Source organism: Erigeron canadensis, chromosome 4, assembly GCF_010389155.1.
Source record: "Erigeron canadensis isolate Cc75 chromosome 4, C_canadensis_v1, whole genome shotgun sequence".
Taxonomy (NCBI): Eukaryota; Viridiplantae; Streptophyta; class Magnoliopsida; order Asterales; family Asteraceae; genus Erigeron; species Erigeron canadensis.
Genome location: NC_057764.1, coordinates 32,971,402 through 32,987,851, shown reverse-complemented (window position 1 = coordinate 32,987,851; position 16,450 = coordinate 32,971,402). Strand labels below are relative to the sequence as shown.

General features: G+C 30.9%; 1 protein-coding gene across 1 annotated transcript; it reads left to right on the top strand.

Moving 5' to 3' along the window:
- Positions 1-1,464: 1,464 nt before the first annotated feature.
- LOC122595307 (potassium channel AKT2/3) lies at positions 1,465-7,504 on the top strand. Its single transcript, XM_043767648.1, has 12 exons — positions 1,465-1,761; positions 1,960-2,277; positions 3,533-3,763; positions 3,926-4,084; positions 4,254-4,311; positions 4,401-4,718; positions 4,926-5,165; positions 5,492-5,812; positions 6,059-6,253; positions 6,357-6,432; positions 6,519-7,079; positions 7,175-7,504. Exons 2-12 carry the CDS (start codon positions 2,003-2,005, stop codon positions 7,291-7,293), a joined length of 2,553 nt encoding a protein of 850 aa, XP_043623583.1. The 5' UTR covers positions 1,465-1,761; positions 1,960-2,002; the 3' UTR covers positions 7,294-7,504.
- The last annotated feature ends 8,946 nt before the right edge of the window (positions 7,505-16,450 follow it).

Sequence of the window (16,450 nt, the reverse complement as noted above, 5' to 3'; positions counted from 1 at the left end):
TTTTATGGACTTCTAATGCATCAAAATGATATTTTTAAGTGTTCTTACCGTGTTATTATTTTAAAGGTGTTATCACTGGGGTGTTACCTTATTATCTAAACTTTTCTCTTTCAGCATAAACATCCAAACACTCATCATATGATAACTATACATTGATACTTCCCGTATACGAGTAGTATGTGTACATTGATACTTCCCGTAAGGTATTTTGACTTTTCCGGTCAAAGCTCTGATATGAGTGTATAATGGAATACTTTCCAAGAAGCAAGTGTTTTTGTCGAATTTGTGGGTGCGTCAATAGACGGACCGAACTATATTTATAACCCTATGATGAGAAATTCACGTATCCTCCCACACATATACTTATAAATGCTTTCACCATCGTTAGTCCGCCATACACAGTCACTCACCAACAAAAATCATCGATCTCACACCATCTCACATTCCCGCGTACGTGTTATCGTTGCTAGTTGTGGTTACTATGCTAATACAGTAATACTATATTAAGATGAGTACGATAAGTAATGAAGGTGATGTCTTTTAAGCTAGATTTTGATGTATCTGACTTACATCCCATTTAAGAAGCTTGTGATGTGATGACAAATTAATGGAGAAAAAGAAAAATTCGAATTTGCGTTGGTAATAAAAGACAGCAGGGAAATTAATTTTAGAGAAACACATCGGATATTCAAGATTGTGATTTGGAAATTTGGTGCGTAGTACCCCGTTAGGCGAGCAACGAACTATAAAAGTTATTTCATGATTTTTATCATCACTTTTGTTATATCAGCGTAAGTTATCATTTCTACACCACTGACACATCAATTACCAAAACACTATTTTACTTCCTTCATCACATTTTTTATATAATAATTATTAATTAACTTAATGTGATTTTTTCCTATTAGTTGAACACATGCAATTCACTTCCTTTTATACAAGAAACCTTTTTCTTTTTAATCTCTTTGGATAATATTTTGGCTATATATATATGGTCAGCAGAAAAAGGTTTGCAAACGACCACAAAGATGCCCCGGTTACAATATTGACTTATAAAAAGTACGTACGTGTTAGAAAAATACTGATCGAATGCACTTACATTATATATTTGACTAGCTAGTGACTAGTAGTGTTGTCGAATAATCATCAAGCCCACAAAATGGTTTATTCCAGATTAAAAGTAGTGGCATGATGCAACATACAGTAAAATTAGTACGTACCCGGCCCATTCCAAGCTAGCAGCTGGTGGACCAATATAAAAGTTTATATGATGTGGTGTTATCAGGTGGGTTCCTATAAGATAAGAAATGGGGTCGTCATTGGGTCGATCAATGTCATAGTCACATAATTTTAATTATATGGCCACCTTTTCAACTCCACTTATTTTGCACCTTGTCACATGAAAATACAAAACATCAAATCCCATAAGAAATTTGGTGCTAGCTAGCTTATTTTCGTAACACATTAATCCCTCCACATCTACTACTATACTTCTTCACATTAGAATATATATAAGGACCACCATTGCACCACCTAGCTTCTCATCACGACCATGAATCACCATCGACCCTTTTCATTATCAGTAGTACATTTATTGAGCAAAGATGGCATATTAGACCCGAATCTCGCATAAATCGTGTGATCAAGTCATGTTTAATTACCATCCCTTTATTCACCTTTAGCTAAAATCTATATTCTATACTCTTACACAAGAAAGAGAGCTAGCTAGCTAGGTGGATCTTACTACAAAACCAACATCAGGTTTAATTTCTCTTTATGTCTCTAGTTCTAGCTATATATGTTTTTTCACACATTGCATAAGCAACAAATTAAATGATTTTTTATTTTTTTATTTTTTTGCCATAAGTATGGTTATGCAACCTAGCTGTTTTCTTTATGTCTCTTGATTAATTATCTTGTTCTATATCATGTCTCTTTTTGATCACATGTTTCATTTAGGGAGTTAAGTCCATAGGATCGAGTATCGTGGATTTAAAGATCGATGGATATAAAGCAACCAATGTTTCCAACACCATACAACACTATGTATGGTAGTGCATCGAGTCACGAAAACAAGAAAGAAAGGTACCGACATTCGAGAAAAGAGAAAGAAGAAAAGGTACATGATGAAGAAGATCATCAACATTTGAATCTAAGGAGCTTGTCAAAGGTTATAATTCCTCCATTGGGTGCTTCATCAAATTATACATTACAAAAAAATAATGTTCATACAAGATCATCCAACACCATCATCTCTCCTATGGACTCCAAATATAGGTAAAAAACCATTCTCATATATTTGTCACATTCTTAAACGGCATGCTATAATTAGTAGTGGTAGTTGATTAACAAAAATGTTTTTTAGTATACGGATTTCAAATGATTTTTTCTCCTAAAAGTCAAGAAATGTTGAAAATTCTTCTTACCAAGATAACTATACCAATTTTCTTAAATGTTCTATTGAAAATTGTTATATTTCGCTATTTAGAAAACGTACATAGTATTTACTATCACACTTACAAATGTTAGTTACAATACTTTGACAGAAATAGCCAAAGGTGGTTCCAATAATTGTTCCTAACTCCTAACTAAGCATTTGTTATTGATGTTGAAACCAAACTTGAAAGTACGATGTATATATTTTTTGGATACGATATCTATATTGACACAAAACTTGAAAGTATATTACATATGTTAATGTATTGCTATAGGAATACCCCAATTCAGCATAAACACCCAATATACGGCAAACATGCTCTTATATGGTAGTATCAGTGTATACTTCTCGTATGGTGGGTGTTTAAACACCCACCATACAAGAAGTATACATTGATATTTCCCGTATGGTACTTTGACTTTTCTTGTCAAATAGAATATATTTTCCGTATAAGAGTATACTCGTGTATAGTGGGTGTTATATACGTTCCCTTTATATATAATTCATTACCTACTATACATCGAAATTAAATAGAAATAGGACATATATATAGAATTAATTTATAACATAAAACCTTATTTATTACAAGTATGTACTTATATTATTTTCATTCATGATTAGTTTCTTTATGTTTGAAAAAAGTGATCTACCGAATCACATATTTTCTCAAAATGACTAAACACCACCACCAAGTGACACCTGTTAAAAACACAAATGTAGAAAAACCATAACCACGCAAAGCCCTGCCATACCTAAAACTTACAGCACTTTGAAAAAGAAGTTAAAATTACTCCACATGCCACATGATTGATTTATTGAATCCACTAGATCTTTTAAGTAGTCATATACATACCTTAAATCTTGTAATATCTTCTAGCTAGTTTTAACATGTTAATAAAAGGTTAAAACTAATTAATATCAGTTTTTTTTTTTTTTTTACTTTTAGAAAATCAATGAATAAGGTAGATAAAGTTAATTAATTATATCTAGTAGAAGAAGGTTAGTTGTTATAAACAATTTTAACTCCAATTAAATAAAATCTCATGGGAAAAGTAGTAGTAGTAGTAGTGATTAGTGGGATGTATATACATGCAGATGTTGGCAAACATTAATGGTGATAATGGTAGCATACACAGCTTGGACGTACCCCTTTGAAGTTGCCTTCCTCAAATCCTCTACTACACAAATTACACACAAACAACTCTACATTGCCGACACCATCGTTGACCTCTTCTTTGCCGTTGACATTGTTTTGACTTTCTTTGTTGCTTACGTTGACCCCGTCACTCATCTCCTTGTTCGGGATCCCAAAAGCATTGCCACCAGGTACCTACCTTGCTAGCTACTCACTATACATGCATACTTACACATTATATCATAATGTAACTTGTACTATTTTTTAAAATTCTATTCTATATATAGATGTACATGTATTTGATATAAATAAGTTGTCTTAGACTTTTTGTTTTGTTTTGTTTTTGGTTTAAGGTATTTATCGACATGGTTTGTAATGGATGTAGCATCGACAATACCATTCGAATTGCTTTCGTATTTGCTCACTGGAAAACACCGTATGGGTTTGCCGTCTACCGTCTTGGGTTTGCTACGATTTTGGCGTCTCCGTCGAGTTAAGCAGTTTTTCACCAGGTAAGTACTTCAAACACTTGACCCCTGCACTTCAACGTGTTTGCATAAAATGTTGCTGATAGCGCGTCCATATTTAAAGAAAAAATCACATAGTTGAAACTAGAGTAATAAAAGTTGAGTCATTTAAATTTGGTTAATAATATAATACTAACATTGTTGTAATTTGTAGGCTTGAAAAGGACATAAGATTTAACTACTTCTGGGTTAGATGTGCCCGGCTACTTTGTGTAAGTCAATGAACTTTGTGTTTATATATATATTTTTTTTCTGATTCTAGACTATAATAATTTGTTACGTACGTGGCCCGTTATGATAGGTGACGTTGTTTTTGGTGCATTGTGCTGGTTGTATCTACTACTTGTTAGCAGTGTTGTATCCACATGAAGGAAGGACATGGATTGGGTCAATAAACCCGAATTTCAGAGAAGCTGATCTGTATATCTTATACATATCTGCGATATATTGGTCTATAACCACTATGACCACTGTCGGTTATGGTGATCTCCACGCAGAGAATGCGGCTGAGATGGTTTTTATAATCTTCTATATGCTTTTCAATCTTGGCCTCACTGCTTACATTATTGGCAACATGACGAATTTAGTAGTGGAAGGCACTCGTCGCACCATGGAATTCGTAAGTACTAAAAATCCTTATTTCTTGTATTTGACTCTACTAGTTACAAAATTCATGTGCTTATAGATTTTTATGTCAAGAATGTAAATATATGCATACCAGCTTGAAAGTTACAATATTTGACCGTTTGACTAAAAAAAGTCAGACTGTCATCAAACTATATAAGTCTATAAGACTATAACTTGTCAAATGTTTGTTGCATTGTAGAGAAATAGCATTGAAGCTGCATCAAGTTTTGTGGGTCGGAATCGGTTGCCCACTAGGCTTAGAGAACAGATACTGGCATACATGTGCTTAAGGTTCAAGGCAGAGAGTTTGAATCAACAACAATTGATTGAGCAGCTGCCAAAAACAATATGCAAAAGCATTAGACAACATTTATTTTTGCCAACAGTTCAAAGAGTTTATTTGTTTCAAGGCGTCTCCAGGGAAATTCTCTTGCTTCTGGTATGAGTCATAATCTGATACTTTGACCTTTTACTATTCAAACATGCTATTTTTTGTAATTTTTTGGTTTTTGGTATGAATCATAATTCCTTTTACACTACTTTGACCTGTATTCAAAGTCAAACCTATTTTGAATGTTCAGAACTTGCATAGATTTTGCAATGACCATAAGTCTAAAATAATAATCATTCATGGAATTTTTGCATATTTTTCATCTGTAATAAAAACTTCTATCTAGACTTGATGGGTGTGTGAGGTTGTTAAATCCATAAAAAAACATCTTTAACTGTATGAGAACTGTGGTTTTCTTGGTGTATGTAAAACAGGTAGCAGATATGAAAGCCGAATTCATACCACCCAGAGAAGATGTAATCATTCAAAATGAGGCACCTGATGATGTGTACATAATCGTGTCGGGAGAAGTAGAAATCATAGAATGTGAAGCAATGGAGAAAGAACAAGTATTGGGTATTCTACATTCAGACGAAATGTTTGGAGAAGTTGGTGCATTGTGCTGCAGGCCACAGTCTTACACTTATCGAACCAAGACCCTGAGCCAGCTCTTGCGGTTCAAAACCACTGCTCTAATTGAAGCAATGCAGACCAAACAGCCTGACAACGTGTCCATCCTAAAGAACTTTCTTCAGGTTTAGTTAGTAGCTTCTGTGCTGGATTATCTGATTATTGCGACGTGAAGTCTCAAAACTTTAACTTTAATTAACTAGACTTTGCTTCTCATTCTTGGGTAAATAAATTTATCAAATGATTGAGTGGCTTTTGCTACCATTGGACGGAAGTACGGACCATATCTCCTATTTTTCACTAAGTTGTCTCCTGGGTCATTTTTATCTATTAGTTTGTTAAATAAATAGACTGTTAACTGTACTCCACAGCATCACAAGAAGCTTAAAGATCTCAACTTAGGAGACTTATTGTTCGATGGCGGTGAAGAAAGTGGAGATGGAGATCCAAACATGTCAATGAATTTGCTTACGGTTGCTGGTACAGGCAATGCTGCGTTTCTTGATGAACTCCTGAAAGCAAGGCTTGACCCTGATATCAGTGACTCAAAAGGAAGAACCCCATTGGTAATTTGCTAGCATTTTTGAACTGAAATCATTATAAAAACTCTGAATTCCTTTTTAAAAAATGTGTTGTAAAATGTTATACTGTCTTTTTTCTTTGCATCAGCACATTGCAGCATCGAAAGGGCATGAAGAATGTGTTTTGGTTCTTCTAAAACATGCATGCAACATACATCTTAGAGGTATAGTTATATGAGATGATTAATTAATTATTGTTAGTTCTTTGAAAGTAAGTAATTAACATACAATTATGAAATATGTATGGCAGATGTGGACGGCAATACAGCATTATGGGATGCCATAGCCTCAAACTATCATTCAATATTTCGTATCCTTTTCCATTGGGCTTCCATTTCCGACCCGTTTACAGCTGGTGAGCTCTTGTGCACAGCAGCAAAGAGAAATGACGTATCAGTGATGAAGGGCCTCTTGAAGCACGGTCTGCCTGTAGACTCGAAAGACCACCATGGATCAACAGCTATCCAAATAGCAGTATCTGAAAACAACATAGAAATGGTAAAGCTTCTTGTGATGAATGGTGCTGATGTGAATGATCACACTATCAAGACCAAGATCCCTGCAGAGAGTTTGATAGATTTAGTTGCAAAGAGAGAGGTCGGGCACCGTATTATGATGCCAGATCAAGAGCCGATGATGGAAAAAATCGATCTTGTGGAAAAGGATACTTTAGGAAACTTGAATGGAAAATTTGTTGGTAGAGTTAGTATTTACAAAGGGCTGCCTATGGTAAGAAAGAAGAATGGTTGCACAGAGGCAGGGAAACTTATTATGATGCCAAGTTCACTAATGGCACTAAAGATCATTGCAGGTACATATATTTATAACAGAAGTGCATAGTACTTTTCAAAAATGTTATGCTAGAGAGAAACACTAAAGCATGTTTTATGATGTTTTTTCCATCAGGTGAAAAGTTTGGATTTGATGCAACAAATGCAGTGGTTACGGATGAAGATGGTGCAGAGATCGACTCCATTGAAGTGATTAGAGATAATGACAAACTTTTTATAGGAGACGTCCGTTAAGGTTTATCTAAATACATTTGGATAAAAATGCCACGGATTTTTCTAGGTACAAGTTAGATATATATATATAGGTGAATGTTTCTAATCTGGTATTCTATATCGGAGAAATCCATTGATGTTTGCACACTACGGGACATATTGTAACAACTGCGTTTGGACATGTTTCGAATGCTTGGATATAAACTAAGTAATGAAAGTAAAGTTGCATAAATAATGTACTGCAGACAAATTTCTCACTTGGATAATATCAAACTAATGTACCGATGGTAAACCAAGTATGTATTGAAGTCCTAGACGTGTTTCTTTGCATCGCAGCACCATTCTTAACCGTTCACCTTATTCACCTACACTTTTCCTGCCACATCAGCATCACCTCCTCACCACCTTCACCTTCTATTTTTCTCATTAACCATTCACCTTCAAATTTAATACCCCACTATAACCCACAATATATCCAATCAAATCAAAGTAAAACAGATTAACAGGAAAGAAACAAAAATTATGACATACGGAGTAATAAACTATAGGTGAACACTTTCACCTTCTTCACATCACCTACCTATTTCACCTATATCCATTAACAATTCACCTACTTTACCTTTTCATTTCACCTCCCTCTGTAATAGCTTCTGCAAACTATTTTAGTGCTTGCCTTTAATCTTCAGACGGCACATACATCATATGTCAAAGGTCAAACTATTACAGTACTAAATTAAAACTTTGTACATCCGAAGAGCAAACACACCCTTAAGCACTGTGTATCGTTGTCGCTGAATCACATGAGTGCCATCTAGAATAAATAGATATCAAAGGGATTTCAAATACAAATTTAATAACATAGTACCATTATAATTTCCTCTCTTATACATATGTCATGGATGCCAACTTACTGACACCAATACTGACACCATCAACTTATTAGCCACGTATTTTTCAAAACAGCTTAAAATGCATTCGGTCCCCGAACATTGCTCGACCACACTTCTAGTTATTTTATATAACTAGATGGGTGTCCGCGCGTTGCAGCGGTAAAAATAGACAACGTTTGAGGTATTGTGACAATGTTAATTTCAAATCAAACACTTAATCGAAACTTTTATCTGTATGATAGTTTTTGATAATAACAAACAAAGAAAAATATTTGACGAACAAAGAGAATTTTAATAAAGTTTAGAACTTTTATAAGGGTGTTTTAGTCACAATGTATAAAATAGGGATATATTAAGATGGACAGGTTCTTAAAAGTTTAAGAGAAAGGATCATTTCTTTTTATTTCTTTTTACAAAGGAGTATAGATTCCATGATATTATTAATGTACGTTCACAATCAAATGATATATTTAGTCAAGGCCAAGGCCTAAGGGCTTAACGAATAGCAAATAGGGCCACTAATGCAGCAATGCCCCATGGGCCACTGGGCTTTGATGGCTTGACTGAATCTCTGAATTGCATACAGACATACAGTCATACACCGGTCGCTTTTATTATTGAAATTGGAATTAAAATTAAATAAAATGAAATTAAGAATAAAAATACCATAAAAGCGAATACAAGTATACAACCGGGAGCATTATTCAATTGAACTCGTCTTTCATCCTTGCTTCAATTTTGCCGTGCTCTTTGTTTCTTATTAATAACTACATTATTCAATTCAACTAATTTTAGATTGGCCCCCCTTTCATTAACTTATCTGTAATTTTATTTGATGTTTTATCACTGTAAATATTACGAGCACATAGTTATGAATGTTCTCAGACTTGATTAAATTTCAATATAACACAATAACTCTTAAAGTATCATACTTTTATATTATCTCAATACCTATACAAAAAGGAAAGTGATATTAGTATCAAAAGTTTTGATATATTTATCACAAAATACAATAGTTTATGCATATTGTATAACTGGTTAATGCATAGTAATGATAAATGTAATGGTAAATGTATTACGAATATCATTTCCCATACAAAAATCAATATACAGTTATAAAAGGAGTCACAAATATGCTATGAATTTTACTCTTTGAAGGTGCACTAACACATCTCTTGGCTAATGTGGACGAAAAACATCATGTTAATCACATAGAAAATAATAAATCTTGCTAAAGATTAGCCTAAAATCCTTCTAAAACCATAAAAATGTGACATGTGTTATCCACTAATTTTTTTCTCTAATCTTGCCCCCTCATTTTTTCACATTTCATTAGCTCATGATTAGGAGGATTTTTAGGCTATATAGTAGTTAGGAGGATTAATCATTTCACTAATCACATATAAGAGGAATGAAACCAGGATTGGAACGCGTGACTTTTTTTCTTTTTCCATGTTTCCGAACAACCAAGTTTCAATACACTATACATTATAAATTTATAAGCATTTGTACATATGTATATTCTTATACTAGTATTAATAATTGTGCGAGATGCATGGATTGACTCATAATATTATTTTAATATTTTTATAATAAAGTTTATATATCTATCTGATGAGAGTTTTATAAAAATATGTAATGTCACCTCTTGATCGATAAAAATAATCACAAGTGTTTGTGGCAACTATGAATAGGGGGAAAAAAAGATGCTTACCACAGTAGAATTAATTGTCATAAAAAAATATTCAACATATAAAAGCAACATGCTTGTAATGAAGCAATAATTTTTTAAGCCCAAATCAATTAACTTAGAATATTCATAACAAAATATAATAATAATAATAGTAATAATAATAATAATAATAATAATTATAAAAAAAAATTAAGAATAAAAAACTATTCCAAATATAGAAAGTAACATGTTTGTTGTGAAAGAGTAATTCTCTTTTAGCACCTACAAAAATAACTGAGAATACTAAAACAATATAGTAATCAAACTAGATTATTGTCCCGCATAATACGCGAGAGACATATTAATGATATATTATCGTTTCATAATATAAATCATCTATTACATTTACAATCAAAGTTAAAATATAAACTAATATTACATATGTCTCTGTATAGTAAAAAACATAAAGTTTTATTGTATTAGATGATAGTTCGAAACTCAATATAACCAATGATTAAGAATATATTGAACATATATTTGGCTTATCCTTAAGCCATATGACTATATTAGGTTCACTTTTCACAATTTTGTCACGTAGTTTAATGCTTATGTGAATACATACAAATTTTATTGGAGTAATATATATATAATATATATATAGAGAGAGAGGGAATATGAGGCTATTAGGCACCTAAATTGGGTGAAAAATCCCTCACATACCTTTTTTAAACCATACAAATCATGGGGGGCAAACATTTATTCAAAATATTAAAATATTGGTATGTGGGAGGTTTTTCACTCAAGTTGGGTGCATAACAACTTCATACTCACTCTTCTCTCTATATATATATATATATATATTAAACAAATTATCATAAGGAAAAGTTAACAAAATTAAAATTAGTTTTATACAAAATATCATCACACCTATATCAATTTTCAATTAAAAAAATAAATACTTTTCATCTCAAATTAAGAGCGCTAACTTTAAAACTTTTTTTTCTTATAGTTTCAACTTCAAAAGACAAACTTATATGCTTTTACCTACTCAGTTAAAATCATAATTTGACTTTAATGTATAAGTTTTAGACAAATAAAAAGTTTAATATAAAAAATATAAGAAAAAATAAAATTTAATATAAAACATATTTAGAAAACTTGAAAAATTCAAAGACATATCAATTGAACAAAACCAAAATCATATTTTTAAAAAAATCCATAACTAATAAAAAAAGTTTAGTTTAAAAAACTAAATAAAGAAAATAAAGATAAAGGGATTTTGAAGGAAAAAATATGAGGAAGGTAAAGAAATATAAGATGAGTTATTTCATTTTATATATAAAAAAAAGTATATAAAAATTGTTTTTAATTTGATATTTATTTTTCTTTTTTATGTAGATACAAAATGTTTTTTTTAGGTAAATGAGTTTGAATCATCTAGTCTTATGTAATATCTTAATATCTATAATTCACTCCACATAGAACTTATGCCTAAGTGGCTTACCATTTTTACACATAGATCATAAACTATAGTTTCTTCCTCGCTTTTGGCAAGGTTTGAACATGTGTCTTGTAGCCTTCATCTGTGTGCTCATGTGGTAACATGGTGACGATACCAATTCATCTATGATCAATTGATATTTTTTTAGGTAAACGGATAGGAACTGTCTTATCTTTTGTACCATTTTATAGATAGAAAAAGGTACTTTTTGATTACTTTCAACAGTATTTTAAATCAAAATCATTATGTTTAAATCTTGAATCAATATAAAATTAATAGTTTTTCTTGATAGTTATTTTTTTAAAACGACAAAATATGCATTTTTTTTACAATCAAAGAACTTGATTATTAATTATATTCAGAATTATATAAAAAGAAGCAATACATAATCACTATTATTAAGTGCTTAGTAATTGACCTAATTATAATGATCAATCACGACTTTTGATTTCTTTAAATTAAATAATTAAACATGTGAGTAAATTATGTTATTTAAAAAATGAATACAATCAAAGAAAATTAATTATTAGTTATATTTTAAAAAAAAGTTTATACTTTTTTGTTTACTAATAACCAATTTACGTTATTTAGATTCATAAAAAATAAATCTTACTATAATCATTTGAAAGTCGTATTAATTTACATATTTTTGTTTTTCATCATCAATTTATAATATTTATTTTAGTAGAGATATATTTTGGCTTATCATCTTAAGTGTGAGGATTAATATTACCTTTAATGAACTAAAAAATTTAAAGAATGTGATCTAGTGGTCATAAATTAATGTTAAAAATCATCTAATGGTAAAAGTTTACACTTTTTTGTTTTCTATCAATTTACAATATTTAGATTTTCATAAAATAAATCTTACTATGATTTTCGAAAGTCGCATTCTTTACAATTTTTTTTTGTTTTTCATCACCAATTTATAATTTTTATTTTTCATCATTAATATTTGATTTACTTGAGATATATTTTGACAAGTTTTATATAACACAAACAAATAAAATATACGGTCAAAGTTGAAATAAAAAAACTAAAAAAGTAATAATAAAATATTTAATATGAAACGGAGAGAGTATTACCTAATTAACATATAACTAATTTAAACTAAAATAATCAAAAGATTCATAAATTGAATAATTAATATTTCAACTTAATAATTAAAATATACACATGAATAAAGGAAGGAAGGAAAGTTGCCTACGACAACATATAGTTTTTATATTTATTTATATTTTATGATATGATTTTAAGGGGGTCTTTTGTCTAAACTTATAAAGTGAAAGTATTAATATTGTCATTATATAAAGATGAAATAATTAAATTTGATCTAATGGTTCTTAATCAAAATTGGAGTTCATCCAAAGGTTCCTATTTGTTTAAAGTTGAATTTAAGACCTTGTTATATATATATTGGTAGATATATTAATTAGTCATAACCAAGAAAAAATATAATTAAAAAATTAGAATCTTACCATTCATAATAGATGTAAAAAATAATGATGTTTTAAATTAAAGTAATATGTATCTTACGTATACATGACACACGGCATACAAAAATCCCAGTTTAAATATTTCTAGTAGTTTTAAGAACATTAGAAAACTAATAGATCGATATCAAATTTTACCGTACTATATCCTATCTTATTTTAAATATGGAATAATAATAAATTTAAAATTTATAATATCCTAGTTTAAATAGGTTACAACTTACATATGATTAAAATAAAACAAAGAATTTATTAAATAGGTAATTTTTTAAATGAATATTATTAAAAAGATACTTGTCGTTTTGATATAGTGTCATGTGTCGTTTAAATAAGACTACAATCATGTTTTAGTTTATTGGTAGATGATCGCTTCTATAGCGAGTAACATGATATTTTGTTTTATACACGAACTCGAAGGATTTTTGAAATAAATAAATAAATAAATAATAATAATATTCTCGTTTATAGCTTGAAGTCGTATTCTAACCCAGTTCATGTACAACCTTATACATTACCAAACTACTTGACGGCTCGATCTCACTAACATATACATGGGTTATGGAAAAATAAAGTTTCTAAGGGAAAAACTTGAAAATGTATCTTCTTCAAGTAACTAAAACGTGTTACATAAAGCTTAGAAGATAACTGGGGTGTTTAGTACAATGGAAATGAAAATGGTGGAAATGGAATGAGAAATACTTCTCATGTTTGGTTGTAATGGAGAATGAGAACGAGAATCGATAATAGATAATCGATTCCATTTCCTCAATTCTCTATAAAATGTAGAGAATTGATGAGAATGGAAATTTTTAAAATTTTTTATTTTTGTTTTAATGATGTTATATGTATTAAATTTGATTATTATTTAAAATTTAGTATTTTTTATATATTCATTCTCTGCTTGTACCAAACAACGGAATCGATTCTCTTTCCAAATACTCATTATCTTTCCCACTATATTCATTCTCTATTACATTTCCATTCTCTTTGATTCAATTCTACCAAACACCCCCTAAAAAGCGTCCGACTAGTTATTAAAAAGGTTGACTTAAGAAAAGGTAGAAAATGATTATTTGAAAAGGAATCCAAAGACCCCAATATTGAAGCCATAAATTTCGGAGTCTTCTACATGTCTCAAGTCTTAACAGTTATCACTAGAGAAAAGAACATGTTAAAGTGTGGACACAAATGCTTGAAATGGTTCCATCGTGTACAATGGCTTAAGTTAAGCACTTATCCAAACTTCTACGGTTCCTCTTTACTCCCCTTTCCGTTCATACAAACAAGTATTTTAAATTTGATTGAGTCATATTAGTATTATTCTAATAAAATAAGTGTGAGTTGCTAAATTTGATCATATATGAAATTTAAGACTTGTGTATGATTGCATATTGCCATATTCTTTCAGACTTTAATATTCGTGCTAATGCTTTAATATAACACGCAGTATAAATGATATAACAAACCATACAAGTGAATAATGCATGAATATGGTAGCTTTATTGATTTATAATTTTATTCGTACTTTTCATTATATCTCAGTGGTTGAGTACCGGCTTTACATGCTGGAGGTTTCGAGTTCGAGATATGGGAAGGACATTTAAAGGAATTTCACAATAAAGTCCTTCAGTGAAACAGGTTTGAGTATTAATTAAATGGCGACATGGGGACATGGTTTTATCCCAATTAAATGGCGTGCCTTCGGACGGTGTTTAGTTGGGAGTTTCTCCCCCTACTAGGTATTGAGGGTGAGGGGGTTCTCTAGCGCGGATCCGATTAAGACAACGTAAGCTAGATTCGCTATTGCGAGCAAATGATCCACCCATTTAAAAAAAAATCTACCTCCTAGTCTTTCATAAATATGTTTACATGTTTTAATTTGAGTTAATTACATGGATGGTCTTTATGACTTGTACCATAATATGCTTTTGTCTCTAATTTTAAACTATACACCAATAGACCAACTATTTGAATAATGTGAGGCCATTTTTGACTCTTTATCCTTAAGTCTAGTTGGGGTGATAACCGCATACATATGAGTGTGTTTTAGCATAGTTTAACGTTATCTCATGACAAGGCAGCTATAACTATGAAGGTGATGAGTATCTTACCGCTCATCCTCAGCTTTTCTACTACTCTCCAGTTAATCGGAATGCCTCACCACCCTTCCTATTGCTTACCCACTCAAATAAAGACAAAAACAAAATAAAAAGGAAAAAAAAAAAGATATGGTAAGGGAACCGGTGACCACCAGATACCTATAGCTCAGAATAGTGTTCAAATTGGTATCGATTGATGATCGGGTTGCTCACCGGTACATAGGCCCTAAATGATTAGGTTGTATGTATGACTGTATGTGCATGTGTAAGTTACCACCAAATAAGATTGCCGTTTCCATATCTCAAAAAGATCCGATCAATTAACCGTGAGGTTTTGATGATTCAAAATCATCAAAGCCTCACGTAGATCAACTAAAGTTCGATAAGCAAATAATGAAGTAATATATATGTAGTTACATATAATGATGCACTAATTTAACATGCCACATGTCCTAAGTTAAATTAAATAAATTTTTTGTAAGTTAAGTATGCCACATAACTTATTTTGTTATTTCTGCATCATTTATTTTGATTGATGACTTATCAAATTGCTTGCAATTTGCAAATTAATGAAGTTCGAACAAAACCCACTATACTCGAACTTTATCCACGGGTCCTTTTCCATTTTGAGTCACTATTTAAAGTCTAACCACTAGTTCTGGACATCAGGAGATACATGAGAGGCCACATAATATAATACAATTACTCAATTAATGAAAGCAACATCTTTTTAGCTTAGTTAAATATTATTTATTAATTATTGATCTTGCTTTTTCCATGCGAATGAAATGATAAAGAATGGATGTGTCTTTAATGGTTCTAATTCCATTTCAAAACGGATAAGAGCCGCCCATCTTTGAGAATGTCCTGAATCTTTTTAACATTTTAGATTCATGGAATCGTAATTGTAATGTAAATTACTTAATTTTAATATTGTATTTTTTTTGTTTGATTAGGTCGTTGTGGAATTAATTTTAAAAGCTTATATTATTTATGTACAAACTTACATAGTTACATGATTTTTATTACAACTCAATTATCATTTAATATTCACAAAAAGAGTGCACCGATCAAAATAAATAGTTATGTAGAAGTATAGTTATATTTCAAAAAGAGAAATGACTAATCCTTTTAACAAAATAGCCTAAAAATCATCTTAACACTTTAAAAAAGTGACATGTGATATACACTAATTCTCTTTCCTAATCTTGTCCAATGATTTTTCCACATCCGATAGTTAGGAAGATTTTTAGACTATTTTGTTAGGAAGATTAATCATTTCCTTTTTCAAAACTAACTGATAGTAAACGACTAATTTTTTTTTATTCTAAATTTTTTTTGCATAACTTCAAAACTAGTTTTTTTTTTAGAGGTGAATTTCGCTAGAGAACTTTGGGTCGCGATTCGACAGCGGGAGGTCTAACATACGTTGTTTTAACCGGGTCCGCGTTAGAGAGCTCCCTCGAAGTAGAAATGCATATTTCAAATACCCGATGGGGGAAAAGTCCCTACTAATCCACCCG

What these genes read in the sequence shown, in the direction of transcription:
- LOC122595307 (XM_043767648.1), top strand. Translation starts at nt 2,003, where the DNA reads ATGGATATAAAGCAACCAATGTTTCCAACACCATACAACACTATGTAT. An exon ending in CAAAAGGAAGAACCCCATTG is followed by an intron (nt 6,254 to 6,356) that starts GTAATTTGCTAG and finishes TCTTTGCATCAG; the next exon opens with CACATTGCAGCATCGAAAGG. An exon ending in GGCACTAAAGATCATTGCAG is followed by an intron (nt 7,080 to 7,174) that starts GTACATATATTT and finishes TTTTTCCATCAG; the next exon opens with GTGAAAAGTTTGGATTTGAT.